This window comes from Ambystoma mexicanum, chromosome 5p, assembly GCF_040938575.1.
Source record: "Ambystoma mexicanum isolate Mex_15411 chromosome 5p, UKY_AmexF1_1, whole genome shotgun sequence".
NCBI lineage: Eukaryota > Metazoa > Chordata > Amphibia > Caudata > Ambystomatidae > Ambystoma > Ambystoma mexicanum.
This window is the reverse complement of record NC_090930.1, coordinates 788830110-788843791: the sequence shown is the minus strand read 5'-3', so window position 1 is coordinate 788843791 and position 13682 is coordinate 788830110. Positions and strand designations below refer to the sequence as shown.

The 13682-nt window shown below is 45.1% G+C and overlaps 1 protein-coding gene across 3 annotated transcripts in view; it reads right to left on the bottom strand.

The window, feature by feature from the left end:
* GOLGA4 (golgin A4) overlaps positions 1-13682 on the bottom strand; it is a 2156782-nt gene that overhangs the window by 1725018 nt on the left and 418082 nt on the right. For all 3 annotated transcript variants that reach the window (XM_069613207.1, XM_069613208.1, XM_069613209.1), the window contains one exon: positions 1805-2119. In XM_069613207.1, the coding sequence (XP_069469308.1) occupies positions 1805-2119 (315 nt within the window). The remainder of the gene's footprint in view (positions 1-1804; positions 2120-13682) is intronic.

Sequence of the window (13682 nt, the reverse complement as noted above, 5' to 3'; positions counted from 1 at the left end):
ATTATCCACTTGGAACTTTTTTGGATTCATACCTTGTGTTGAACGTGAACATTTGTGCACTTTATAAGGCAAAGATAAAACCCTCAACACCTTAGAGTTAGTTTTAGAATGTGAGGGCTAGGATAGGATTTCGGACACAGGAGATTTTTGCTTTGGACATCTTGACACTTGACAGACCCTTCATTTTAGTTGAGGTAGGGAAATACCTCCTATTTAAGGACAGTGACGCATTTTCGAACTCTTATTATTTAATAAAAATCTATAACGAATAACTAAGAGTCCTCTGTGTCCGTATCTCATTCCTGGCGCCTCACAGGTTGTATTTGTATGTTCCGTGTACATGGGCTGGGGAGCAACACATGCTTTGAGCCCCCCACGAGGTGAACAAATGAACCTAATCCATTGTAACAGAGCAAAACTCTGAGTTGTAATCAGATGAGAAGAGACATCCTCTAGATGCTGAACTAGCATCTGATTGCTACCTTGTCACGTCAAAATACTGCTAGATCGTTCCTGCCAGATGATCTGGAAGCAGGGTGCATCCTCCTCCCCATTGGGGTCAGCACCCTTAGTATAGCCCAGGGCGTCCTTTCATAGAACCTGCAACAGCAGCCTACAAGACTTGTCTCCCTTCCAGTGACGGTTGTTCAAATATACATTGTGGTCATGCTTGCACAGCCTACACATGCATACTTAAAGAGTAGACCTGGCATGTCGTATCACTGTTGAGTAGGGGCGTACATTGCTCACTCTAGAACACCACTCTCCTCGAGGGACATGACTGTCTCCTTCAATGAACAATGGCAGAATATGCAATTTCACACAGCTCACTGGCAGTCTTGAGTGTATCAATGCATCAAAAGCATACATGAAAGAAACAAACAAAAACGACTTTTGACATTGTTAGCTATGGGTAAATAAACATATAATTTATACTTGTGCACATTTTTTCAATAGCACAAACATAGTTGTGAAAGAAATGAGCACTATACAAAAAGGGGATATGGTAATAGGGTATAATAATGTGTACAATTTGAAAGACCTAAGGATATACTTGACTGGTCATGGAAAGAATGGATACAGAAGGTTGCAGTCATGGGATACATAATGGTGAGTTTGGTGGCTGCATCTGGCTGTAACTTGACACTGTTCAAAGTTAAAAGGCCTGAACATAGTGAGAGGCTTTAACAAGGAGGGTGGCCCGCCACCACCCTGTATGACCAGCCATGCTTGCCACCATGGCTGTTAGCACCCCAGATCAGAACACTTTTGTGAATTAAAATGAGCTATAGTGAGCACGAGTAACAAATGTTCTCGTAAACATTTTTTTTAAAAAGACTGCCATCATGAAATAAATGGCAGACACGGGGAGAGCGTGCAGTTAGTATTTCATTTCCATGGCAAGGACGTGAAGATGATGGCACTGAGTAGGGATGAGGCAGGTGTGAGAGGTGCCGACCCAGGTAGTGGTGCGCAGGGAAGGTGGATGCTGCGGTGAAGAACAGGGGCAAGGGCGGAAGATTGGTGGTGGAGGGTAGATTAGGCTGCTCACAATGCATGCATGCACCAGTAAGTAATGACCGTGGTCCAAGTAACCTGATTGGCTGCCTGGCCACTGCCACTAATGAAAAAACAACTTTCCATCAAAACATACAATCAACTGAAATAGACCAGTGTGATTCCATAAAGTGACTTACAATGCAATTAAATATAAAAACATGTTTTTATAAATTTACAATGATTTGTTTGTGAATGTATTCGTATTTTTGAATTATTTTCCCAAAGTAAAGAGACATACTATTACCTCTGAATATTTTCCCCTGTAATTGCCTAAACTGCGCTCCATCCTTCGCAACCGGTGGAAGAGCTGCTCTTTTGTGAGACCCTCCAGGTTTGCCATGGACTCTTCCGATTCACTTTCAATGTCAGATGGTGGATCAAAAGTTGTGCTGGGGCCATCAGCATCCAGTCTATTTAAGGAGTCCCTTGAACCACTCCGTACCAAAGACTCCTTGGAGGGAGAACGGAACAGGGATTCCTTCACTGGACTTCGAAACAGTGACTCCATGGAAGGCACCCGCAGCTGGAGCTTCTGTGTAAAAGACTGCTGATCATTTCTCTACAAAAAATAAAAAGATTTAAATACTTAGAACAATACAAAATGTTTTCATGTGGTCAGATCATCTGTATACAGAAAATAGAGATGACCACATTGTTAACATTTGCAGAGAAAGTCCTTGAAATAAATTACAAATGTAAGCATATTTTCAGGTTTTGTAAATAATGGTAAAATACACTTTAAATTTACAATTATTTAAAAAACGAGAACATTTCTAGACATCCCTCACCTATGCTATGTTATGCTAATTGACATTTGCATAGCATGGAGCTGCCTTGTAGCATGATGGGCTTGTCTGAGAGCGATACAGGCCTGGTGTTAAGAGTATGCATCAATGATCTGGTGAAGGCATAAAGAGTGGTGGCTCCTCAAAACTTTAAGGATACTAAAAGCAGTTCAAAGAAAGTACAATATATATTTTGCAGAGTGACTACATCATGGGCGTCAAACCCATGGTCCTTGAACACCCTAAGACTAAAAAGCTATACGTGGTCATTATTAGTGTACTAGCAGGTGTACTCGTACTTCGCACACTAATTCCTACTTCAGTCCTAGATTGAAGTTTATTTAATTAACTAAAACAATGCTTCTTTGTAAACAAGTTTGCTAGTCTTTCCTGTAGGAGCTAGTGTGAACAAATGTTCTTTGTTTCCAACTCTGGAGCAAGCCACAAAGCTGACCATGAGAAAAGAATGAATCCCATGAATCGGTTTCAGCTACTTTGAGTTGGAGCACTGAGATTGCGTCGCAGCATTATTGGTGTCCCTATCTACATCCTAGGCAGCAGCGACCTCAACATAAGTGCTGCATGTCTAGGGCTGAAGCGTGTAAGCTTAAAGTGCCGTACCCATACGTGTACGGATGAAGCATGTAAGCTTTGTACTGTTGAGATGACATACATTCATCAACTTCCATGGGAAATTACATTTCTGTAATTATTATGAGAGGTTTGCCACGATTTGACAGAAAACGTCTTTGCAGACACTACTGAAGAGACATGCCCGATTTCCTGTCGCCCGCATGACTAAAAAAAGACCTGTATTGTGTCACCCATGAAGGCATGCCCCTGCACGCTCACACCATAAAAAATACAGCCCATAAAAAATACAGCCCACTAGGGAAAAAGGCCCAATACACTCTTGCAAGGATAACAAGTATTATGTTCTACAAAAATAGGAATGCATCAGCAAAGAACTCTGCTGCCACGGAGCGTTCTGAGGTCCCTTGGCAGGCACAGTAGATAAGCACAAAAAGCTTCACTAATGACTTCATACTATACACTACAATTCTATAACACGGCCTCCGACCTATAGATGTAGGGCCTGCTCCGCATGGGATGCCAGGCCATTGGTCCATCTTCATCTGTCCATCTCTGTTCATGTGGGTGCTGCTGGGATCATCAGCCGCGGTGAGCTGACCTAGCAATCAATTAGCTACTATAACACACAATGTTATTCTTACAATTGTAACAAGGCGCCTAGCAGATACAGGGATGGGCTCAGAGGAGAACCGAGGTCACACTAACTCATACACACTTCACTCATTCAAAGACAGATCAGCAACTCCCAAGGTCCTCCACTTTAATTTTGAGCTATAATTCTGATGCCATCCAGCACCTCGCTACACAAATCACGTGACCCATTCCTGAAGGCGCGATAGCCTTCGCCTTCTGATCTTAGTGATCGATCAAGTGGTGCAAATGTTTTATGATCAGTGGTCTGGGTTTGGGTGATACTGTGGCATGCGGGGGTCATGGGATGAAATCATGGCACAGCTTTATTTCTCATGTAGGGATCATTGGGGGCAGGAGGGCTTTGCTATCTGCTTCAAGTGATGGTACTGTCAAGAGGCGCTCTGCTCCCTTCTCATGACCTTGCAGGGAAAATTCTTCCCAGTGTGTGAGGGCCTGTAACTCTCTGAATAATGTAGGAGGTTGTGGATTTCTGACACCTGGCCAGGATGGAGGTGGTGTTCGCGCTCATGCAAGGGGCCCAATACTAATACACAAAGTGCTGCTCGCTGCGCTTGGGCCTAACTTCTAAGATGGCTGCCACTTGCCAAGATGGCTTTCACACCTGCTATCTACCATATAGCTTATAATACATGGACTAGGGTGATCGCGCATCCCCTGTATATGCATTCCCCTTCCCCCTGCTTCCTGGGGGTGCTCTATTAGCATCTAGTTTTTGTTCAGTATCGCCTAGGGGGATGGGAAGACCCTCTCTCCTTCCCAACACCCACACATGACTTCAAAAGTGAGTGCAGCTAATGTCAGCTAGAAAGCTTATAGTGTGGAAAGTTTAGGAGCAATGAACTGAGAAAATTTAGGAACAATGAACGTAGAACTATGGCACGAAGAGCCATATGGCAGGGGTAAGCATTGCAGACCGCGTAAAAAAAGAAAAATCTGGAAAAAGGTATATTGTATACTTGTTACAATGTCATGGAACCTACCCACATGCCAAATTTCAGGTTTCTAGCAAGTTGGGGAGTATGCTAAACCCTTTGACACACATACATATCCAAGCATTGCAGACCGCAAAAATTTGCTACTAAAATAAACAAAAATTAGAGAAAGGTCTATTTATATGTTCTACTCTTTACGTTGTCTACACCCACACACACACACACACACACACACACACACACACCTTTTTATATATATAGGGTGATTTATTGAGCGCCGACCATCATAGGGTGGTAATCTATTCAAACAGAATATAGGAAATATCCTTTCAAATAGTTCAAGCAAGTACTGAAACACATTAAAGTTATTACAGGAAATGATGAAACACAGCCTACCACCGAAGAATGACTCATGCTCCATTGGTGTGGCTCAACCTAAAATTGAGACAGCAGTGTAGGTGCCTTCATTTGCGAACAACCAGTGTTTTGGTAGAATTATACTCTAGAATTATACTATAAAGCTAATCGAAGAATTAACTGAATCAAGTGTGGAGTTTGCATGCCAAGTTCTGAGGGCCGAAGACATTAAGAGTGCATTGTGCTTGTGTTTACATGTGCAGCTTGTACTTCCCTCAACAAGTTGTGTGGAGGCTGTTCTGATCAGCGATTTCTAGTGGGGCTTCTAGTAGAGCCCATTACTGTGAGAGTGGCTTGGTGATCATTTCTCTACCCTGAGTATAGGTATACGAGGAGCAGTGTTCGTGCTACACAACAACCTTTCAGCAGAATACCCAGGGCCCAACGAACCCTCCCCCAGTAATAGACCGAGAACTCAGCCAAACGTAAGTTTGAACTGTGCTTTATTTTCCATAACAGACGGGGACCATACAGGAAATAAGAAATCTCCAGCAATTACAGCTCCTGAGCCCGTATCAGGCGGTTTTGTTACCATGTGTCATAAATTGGGGCTGTTCCCCAAAATCCTAAGAGCTTACACTATTGGGTGGCTGGGGTGGTAGTGCCTATAGACGGCACCTATAGAGGTTAGCTGACTGGTCCTTGCATGTCAGGTGGCTTTGCCTGAGCCTTCCCCAAAAACTTTCTATTACATTGTTACAGGGTCATGGGATTACCATTGGCCCTTGACCTTTGCCATCCACCCCTGGATTTGTGTTCCCCGATTGCCTGGAGCGGATTGCCTAAGGCCTGGTACCCAGCTCTGTTCTCAGCGCTCTGTGGACCTTCTCAAGGTGATTAGAAAGACTATGCGTCCCCATTGTTGTCATCAGTATAACCACTTTGCCTTAGAGAGTGCCTGCAGGTTGCAACGTTGTAAAAACCCCACATGTATCAGTTCTTGTCCACTTTGCTGGGAACTGCTACCCTTTCCACTGCGGTTAAATGGCTATCGTGCGGCCACACCACGTGAGTTGGGACCGCAAAACTGAGCTTTTTGGTCTGCAATTATTGAGTATTTATTCTATTTTGCAGGTGGTTCCCTGTCCCTGGAGCTAGGAATGTTCTGTTCGTCTTGGACCTTGGCGGCGAACACCAGTTCTGAGCAGCATGCTGTAAAATCTGTTTTCCTTCGTCCCTTATTATGAGGTCTGTGGCTTCATGTAACTCAATAATAGTTATGTTATGATTTATATATGTCTATATTGTATTATTTTCCATATGGGTTAGTGCTACTTGGCTCTTCCAGGTTCCTTATACAGCCCTGTAGGTTCCATATGGTTAGTTACAATAGGCAGCTGCAAGCTTGCTCTGCGTTTCTGTGTTTTGCTAATGAAAAGGAAAGGCGTCTGAAAGTGTGTAAATGTATCTGTACTCCAACTACAGAACAGTGTAAGCATGCCCTTTGTGTGTGCCCATGTAACTTTGTGCAGGGATGCGAGTTTGCTTTGTGGCTAACGTTACTATGGACCTCATTACAAGGTTGGCGGTCCGGTAAATATCGATGCCGGTATCACCGTACCGGCATAGTTTACTGGACCGGAGTATTATGAGCAGCGATGCAGGTGGCATCGGCAGGGACACGCTGTGAGCGGGCTCTCCCTTGCGGGTATGCGTGCGGACACCTGGCAGCCATGCCGGTGACACCGGCATGCTTCAGTGAAGTGCGCATTAAGAGTTGCACAGACATGCAAATGCAGGCATGAAGATGCCGGTAATAATGGATACCATGATGCCGTTACCACCGGCATCGTGGAGCAGGCGTTAATAGGAATCTGCTGTGCAGAAACCTGCCACAGGTGCACACAATCAGCACAGGTGGAGGCAATGGAGTCTGCCACAGCACAAAAAGAGCACCCCCACACATTACACCCCTCCCAAATCCTCAATGCTACCATTAGCAGTTGCAATACTGGGGCTAGAGGACATGCCTGCACTGCTACTCCTTGAGCAGGCAGTGAACCAGAGAATGCAGCGGAGGCGCAGGAGGAGAAAGAAGGCGAGACTGGGCCAGCACATACCAACAGTGCAGGCAGTTGTACCCCGCAGTCAGCCATCAATCCCTCGGCCAAGGGCCAGTCCATTTGACCTCACCCCTCCACAGATCCACAGCCTGGACAGGGGCACATCACCACAATAGTGGACCTCATTCATGATGACCTGGTGAGCCTCATCAACATCCGGACAGCCACCCCACCCTTGCTGAAGGTAGTGTCTGTGTTAAACTTCCTTGCCAAAGGCACCTACCAGGACACAGTGGGACAGCTGCATGGAATCTCACAACCCTGTTACTCCCGTGTGCTCAACCAGGTGGTAGATGCACTCCTGAAACACGCAAGGGACCAAATCAAGTTACCACGGACTGGGGAGGAGGTGAATACAACCAAAATAGCATTCTATGCACTTGCAGGCATGGCTTGCCAAATGTAATTGGTGCCCTCGACTGCACACATGTTGATCTGGTAGTCCGGCATGCTGTGGAGGTAGTGTACCGCAAAAGGAAGCTCTACCATTCCCTGAATGTCCAGATGGTGTGCAATGCACGCAAAATCATAACGCATTGCTATGCAAGATTCCCGGGCTCCACACATGATGCCATGGTGCTGCGCAACTCCACGCTTCCCCGCTACATGGCACGACACACTGCACAACGTACCTGGCTGCTGGGTGAGTCTAACCACATAGCCATGAGTGGTGTTGATTGGGGGGGGCACAAAGCATGGCAACCTGTCTGCTGGCTGGGCCATGAGGGGTGTTGATTGGGAGGGACCACAAGCTTAGGCAACCTGTCGGCTGGCTGGGCCATGAGGGGCGTAGGAACATTGCACCGGATGGCATGCATGAGCAGCACAGTGTATATCACATGCATGAATCCATAATCACCCCTGAAAATAGGCGTAAGCATTACATGGATGCAATGAAGTGCATATCAACTGTGTTGGGCAATAGAAGTCAAAGTCGCATGGGGAACCAGACCTACATACCTCTACATCCCCAACCTGCACAACAACAGATCACACTCATGGAACAAGACCACACACAGCGTCAGTGGTGCCTAAAACTGTGACCCTAGTTAATCTAACAGAATGTGGGACGCAGCTAATGGATGCAGATGTGGAATGCCTACACATCTGTGCGTACATGCAAACAACATAAGTAGTGCCCACATCAGTTCATGTATCAGGTACATCATAATTGATTGCGGAAAAATACATCCAAAGGATACAATTTGAAAAAGGGTATCAAGGGAATGTATTGAACCTGATACATTTTTTAGTATGACTTAAATCATGATTTAATCAGCACTTATTGCGAAAAATTACATAGCAGGTTAAGAACTTTTAACACCACATCTATCAAATACAATTCATTTTATTCAAACGTGCAATCATTCATCCACATTCATCCATCACTCATCACGAACAACAATGAATAGAAAATCTAAAATCTATAAAAATCATGACATATAATTCATCAGAAAAGTTTACAGAAAGAATGTGAAATCAATATCGCCACATTGAATAATGAAAGTGGCCGACAAAAAGAGATGGGTCCAAAGAATCTTCAACCACGACCTCATCCCAAATTCCTCTCTACCGGTTTCGACGTTTGTACTCTATTATAGTGACGTCTTCTTCAGGAGATAAAAATACATTCTGGAAGAAGGAAAAAAACTCATGAATCCCTAATCTATAGATGAAAACATGGTATAGTAAAACCAAATGCACAATACTAACAACTAATTTGGTGGAATTTAAAACATTCGATTCTCACACACAAATATTGTTTTCCCTTGATATTGAGGCACTCTATACAAATATACCTCAAGATAGAGCTGTCGCTAGTCTAAAAACAATGCTAAATAGACAACCACTACCACATGCTGTCCCCACAGACTTCCTTTGTAGAGCAGCCGAATTGGTTCTGAAAAATATTTTTTTCAAATTTAAAGAGGATTTATTTTTACAATGCAAGGGTACGGCTATGGGCTGTACTTTTGCCCCCAATCTGGCCATTATTTCATGGCTCTGCTTGAAGAAGAGAAGATCTTGTGGGTTCTCAACCCTTTCAGAGACCAAATCAAGATATATCGCCGATATATTTATGATTTGGGAGGGTACACAAATATCATTGGAGCTATTTGTTGAATGGCTCAATGTTATAGGCTTAGACATTCATTTCACTTTTGAGTACTCAGTCTCCAGAATTGCGTTCTTGGATTTATCCATTTTTGTTGAAGAGGGCCATCTACGCACAGAATTGCATAGAAAACCTACAGAAAGGAACACTACACTAAAATACCAAAGTCAAGACCCTGCAAGTTTGCTCCGCAACTTGCCCTGTGGCATGTTTTTACGGTTACGCCGCAACTGCACGGACATCAGCAACTTTGTAAAACATGCATCCATTTTAGAAAAAATACTTTTGGAACTTGGGTACCCAAAAAAATTGATAAAACATTCGAGAAAGAGAGCCCGATATGTTAATCGAGATCAGCTCCTATTACCTAAACGTTATATTGAAAAAAGGGAAGAGCTTGTGTGTGTTTCAACTTTCTGTCAACACATTAATGCCATCAAAGGCATTATCTTAAAAAATTGGCGCATTCTTAATGCGTCTGGGATTAGCTTGCCTAAACCATTGTTTGCTTTCAAAAAAAGCAAAAATTTGAAACAACAGATGACCCGGGCAAGTAGGATGCCACTCAAGATTCCTATGATTCGAGACACTCACCTAAATCCAGTAGTAGGCCATTATCCATGATCTTCGTGCATTGCCTGTAAATTTTCAAAGAAAACCATTTCCTTTAATGCGCAAAAGAAAAATTGGAACCTCTGAACATTTACCACCTGTAGGAGCAAAAATGTTATTTATGCTATTCGTTGCCCCTGCCAATTGTTGTACATTGGTAAAACCACTCGGGAGGTGAGCACCCGCATTAATGAACATGGTTCCAAAATTAAAATGCGGAACCTAAATGCGCCGATGGTAATTCACTTTGTAGAGATGGGCCATAATGCAGTACAAATACAATGGTTCTGCATAGAAAAAAAAGTGTATGCTCAGAATCAGACTCAATTGATAAAAAATTTGGACTATAAAGAAAAACTTTGGATTTTTAATTTAAAAACATTAACACAAGGTTTAAACACTGTAGAGCCATGGCACCATAACAATTAACATCATGAGTGCTTTAACTCTCAGAATATGTTCCTCCCTGATAGGGATTTATATCTGAGTAGTCGTGTAATTGTATACCTTTTGTATTTAAGTAAATATAGGGCCCTAAATTGGCTTTCTACCCTATTTAATTTTACAGGCATAGCAGGGGTTCATGGTAGGCCATCAATTTAGTGGCTACTCATCTGTGTCACCTTTGCAGGTCCTTTGATTTATCTGGATAAAAAGACACAAGTCTTTCTTCTCTTCGGGTCGTACACGCAATTGCGCACTTGACACTGGACCCGCTGGGAGATCACGTGACACGTCTTGGGATCACATGATCTCGGTGATTCTATATTTACCCAAAACTAAAGCAGCGCAGTGCTGCTGCACGCTTGCGTCCACTCGAGTGCACCCATCTTGGGTCATTCAGCTGGTGGTGGTTTTAAGAGGCCCCCCCCTTCGATATTGGACGAAAGGTAAGCAACATATACACATGCCCGCCCCCTTCCTTCTTTTTTTCTGCTGTGGCACTTTACAGCTTTGAAATACTAAATCAACCAGGCTGTGACTTTCTGTTGTTACAGGGATGTAAGACTCCCGAGTAATTTAGTGCGAGACGCCGGTAGTCGTCTTTCCTATCCCCAGAGCAGTCTGACCATCTTGACACTTTAGGTAAGCTCGCATGGTGGGTTTATTCATACTAGATATGGGATTGATATGCATTTGTGCTAAATCATGTTAATAATCCAACAGGGTACCTTACTGTGAGCCCAGCACATTGTCTGTGTAGGAACCAGCCTATGGATACTGCCATTCAAATGAACAGTTGTTCCAGTCATGATAAAGGGAATGACGAAGTGTGTCTACTCCCCACTTACCATGGCAAGGTCAGTGTCCATTCATAATATATATTTCTTATACGAAGTCTTGGAATAGTGAGCTTAAAACATAGGAATGTCTATACATGATTTTTGGATATTCTATAACTATGTGGAAATGCATTCCATAGCAGTGACTCACAGCTCACACAACCAATTTTTGTTTTCCATTAACTGACAGCAAATATGAGAGAGTGTTCTATGCCTGGTTTTTCAATTAAAAATTTTACATGCTAGCACTGTTTCTGTCCATGACCCAAGCCCACTGGAGTTTAGGACACCAATGTTTAGGGGTAGAACTTTTCCTGTTAGACGCCCACGGTTTTGCTTTAGAGATCTATACTCTGGGTGACAGGTACATCATAAGACATGCAGCACAGGTACCACAATGCACCACCCTGCAGTCACAATGCATGAAATACATGAGCACAGCAAAGGAAATGAGTCATGCTGCCATGGCAGAGTGAATTCCAACTGCCACACAGAGAAATCTCAGTCACCGCACTCACCCCCCACAGGTACAACGCAGACCAGTATACCTGTCCAGTCACCTTAAGGGACACCTCCAAGTACAATGGGTCAAGCATGGGGACTATTGCACTCATCAAGCAGTTAACACCACTAAAATATGATTGAGAGGTGCAGGACTCATCCAAAGTACCTAATTTCCACCATGCCAGAACCCACCCAGCATTATCACAGATACGGAATCCTTCACCGGTGGCCCATGCCACCAATGTGAATGTGGCTTAGTCATATGAGGGAAGGCGTTGATGGACATGAACATGGTGACATCAAGTAGTTGAATGCATGATTTGTAAACCACTGTGTTTCATGAAGTACATCAGGCAAATGTGTCATTATGCACTGTACACGCATAGTCCATTCTCATTGCTAACATCCATCAGATGTGAGTACATCATGGCCTTTTGACTTCATCTGCGAGAGTGCTATTTCTGATTGAAAGGTCCTTGAGACGTGAACAGCACCCATCCCCCACAATCATGGATCATCCCCAAGTACACTTACCTCGGTCATTGAATACGGAACATGTCATGTGCAGTCATGAATATTATGTTGCATGTAATCATGAACACTGTACGGGCAGTGTTTACAAGAAATAACCAAATTAATCACAAGTACACTTTCTATTGCTCCCATGCACAATGTGAATGAAGGACATGCAGCATGCCAAGATTTGATTGCCCAATACGTCTGATGGACTGGAGTACACAAGGCACTGGAAATGGGGCACACTGGGCACTGGACATTATTACATTGACACACACTCAAAAAGAAATGTCCAGTCATGTGTTTTTCTTACACCAGCTGTATTGTTCAAATATTAACTATATACATATTACCAATACTTAATATGCACCATTATCCCAACAAATTCACCCCACTATCCCCTCCCACCCCACAACACCCACTACTCCCGCACCCACTACCCCCAACCCCACTACCGCCACACCCTATGCCCTCACAACCAATATCCCAATACCCATTACCTGAAGACCCCCCAGCCCCCACACAACTACCCCCACTACAACTTCACTAATACTCCCTCCCAACATGCACTTGTGAGTACGACTACTCAAGCCCCCTTTTTGGGGGAGGGGGTTGAGCATTGATGCGGCGCAAAAATCAATGTGAGCGACGCACCGGGCTTGTCTGTGTAGAACTGAGCGTTGTCGTGCTCGATGATGGAGCTGGTTGGGGGGTAGTGTTGACATTTCTCTGCCCCGCCATAGCGGTCACCAACGGCGTGATGGCCTGGGTCATGGCTGCCATCACTGTGTTCCCTTCCCGCACGTGCCTGGCCACGCGGTACACGGCCCGGCTGACCAACCTTGCATTCTCCTGCAGAGCTTCCTGCATGGCCTGCTGCATGGCCTGCTGTGTTGCTTCTGCATCTGCCATGTACTGCATCACCATGGCCTGCTGCCGCTCCTCCATGCATGACAGCCGCCCCTCGTGATCCCTGATGTTTGGTGCAGAAGGTGCTGGCACGGGAGGTGGGGTGTGTGGGCTTCCGGGGCTGGACACAGCTTCCCCGATCTTGCGGTCAGGGCTACTGGCCTCCACTGTGCAGTGGCCACCTGAGCCATGTACTGGTGAAGCACGTGGGGTTGCCTGCCTGGGTAGCGATGTTTTGAGGCCCTCAGGCTGGCTGTGGCCTGGGGTGTCAGACTCCTCCTCACTGTGTAGGGCAGATTGAGCCACCTAACCCTGCACCGCAGATTGTGGCTCCTCCAGATCACTGGACACGGGGGATTCAGGCTGTTCCACTTGAAGAGGCTCCTGTGCCACAGATGTGGGTGTTTTGCAGGGGGCCTTGGTGCCAGGAGTGGATCTTGGCTCGGTGTCCTTGCGCCAGTGGGTCTTGGCTGGGGGGCCTTGCTAGCAGCAGTGGATCTTGGCTGTGGGGGCCTTGCTGGCAGCAGTGGGTCTTAGCTGGGGGGCCTTACTGGTGGTAAGTGGTTGCTGCTCGGACTGCTGGGCAGCCTGTGTGTCCTCTTGGTGGTATGGCTGTGGCGTAGAAGCTGTGGCACGCTTCAATCCTGCCCTAGAGGTCAAAGGCTCCTGGCTGGAGGTGTTGTGTTCGCCACAGCACCGACGTGCAGCGGCTCTCTGCGGTGTTGGGGCGTGTTAAC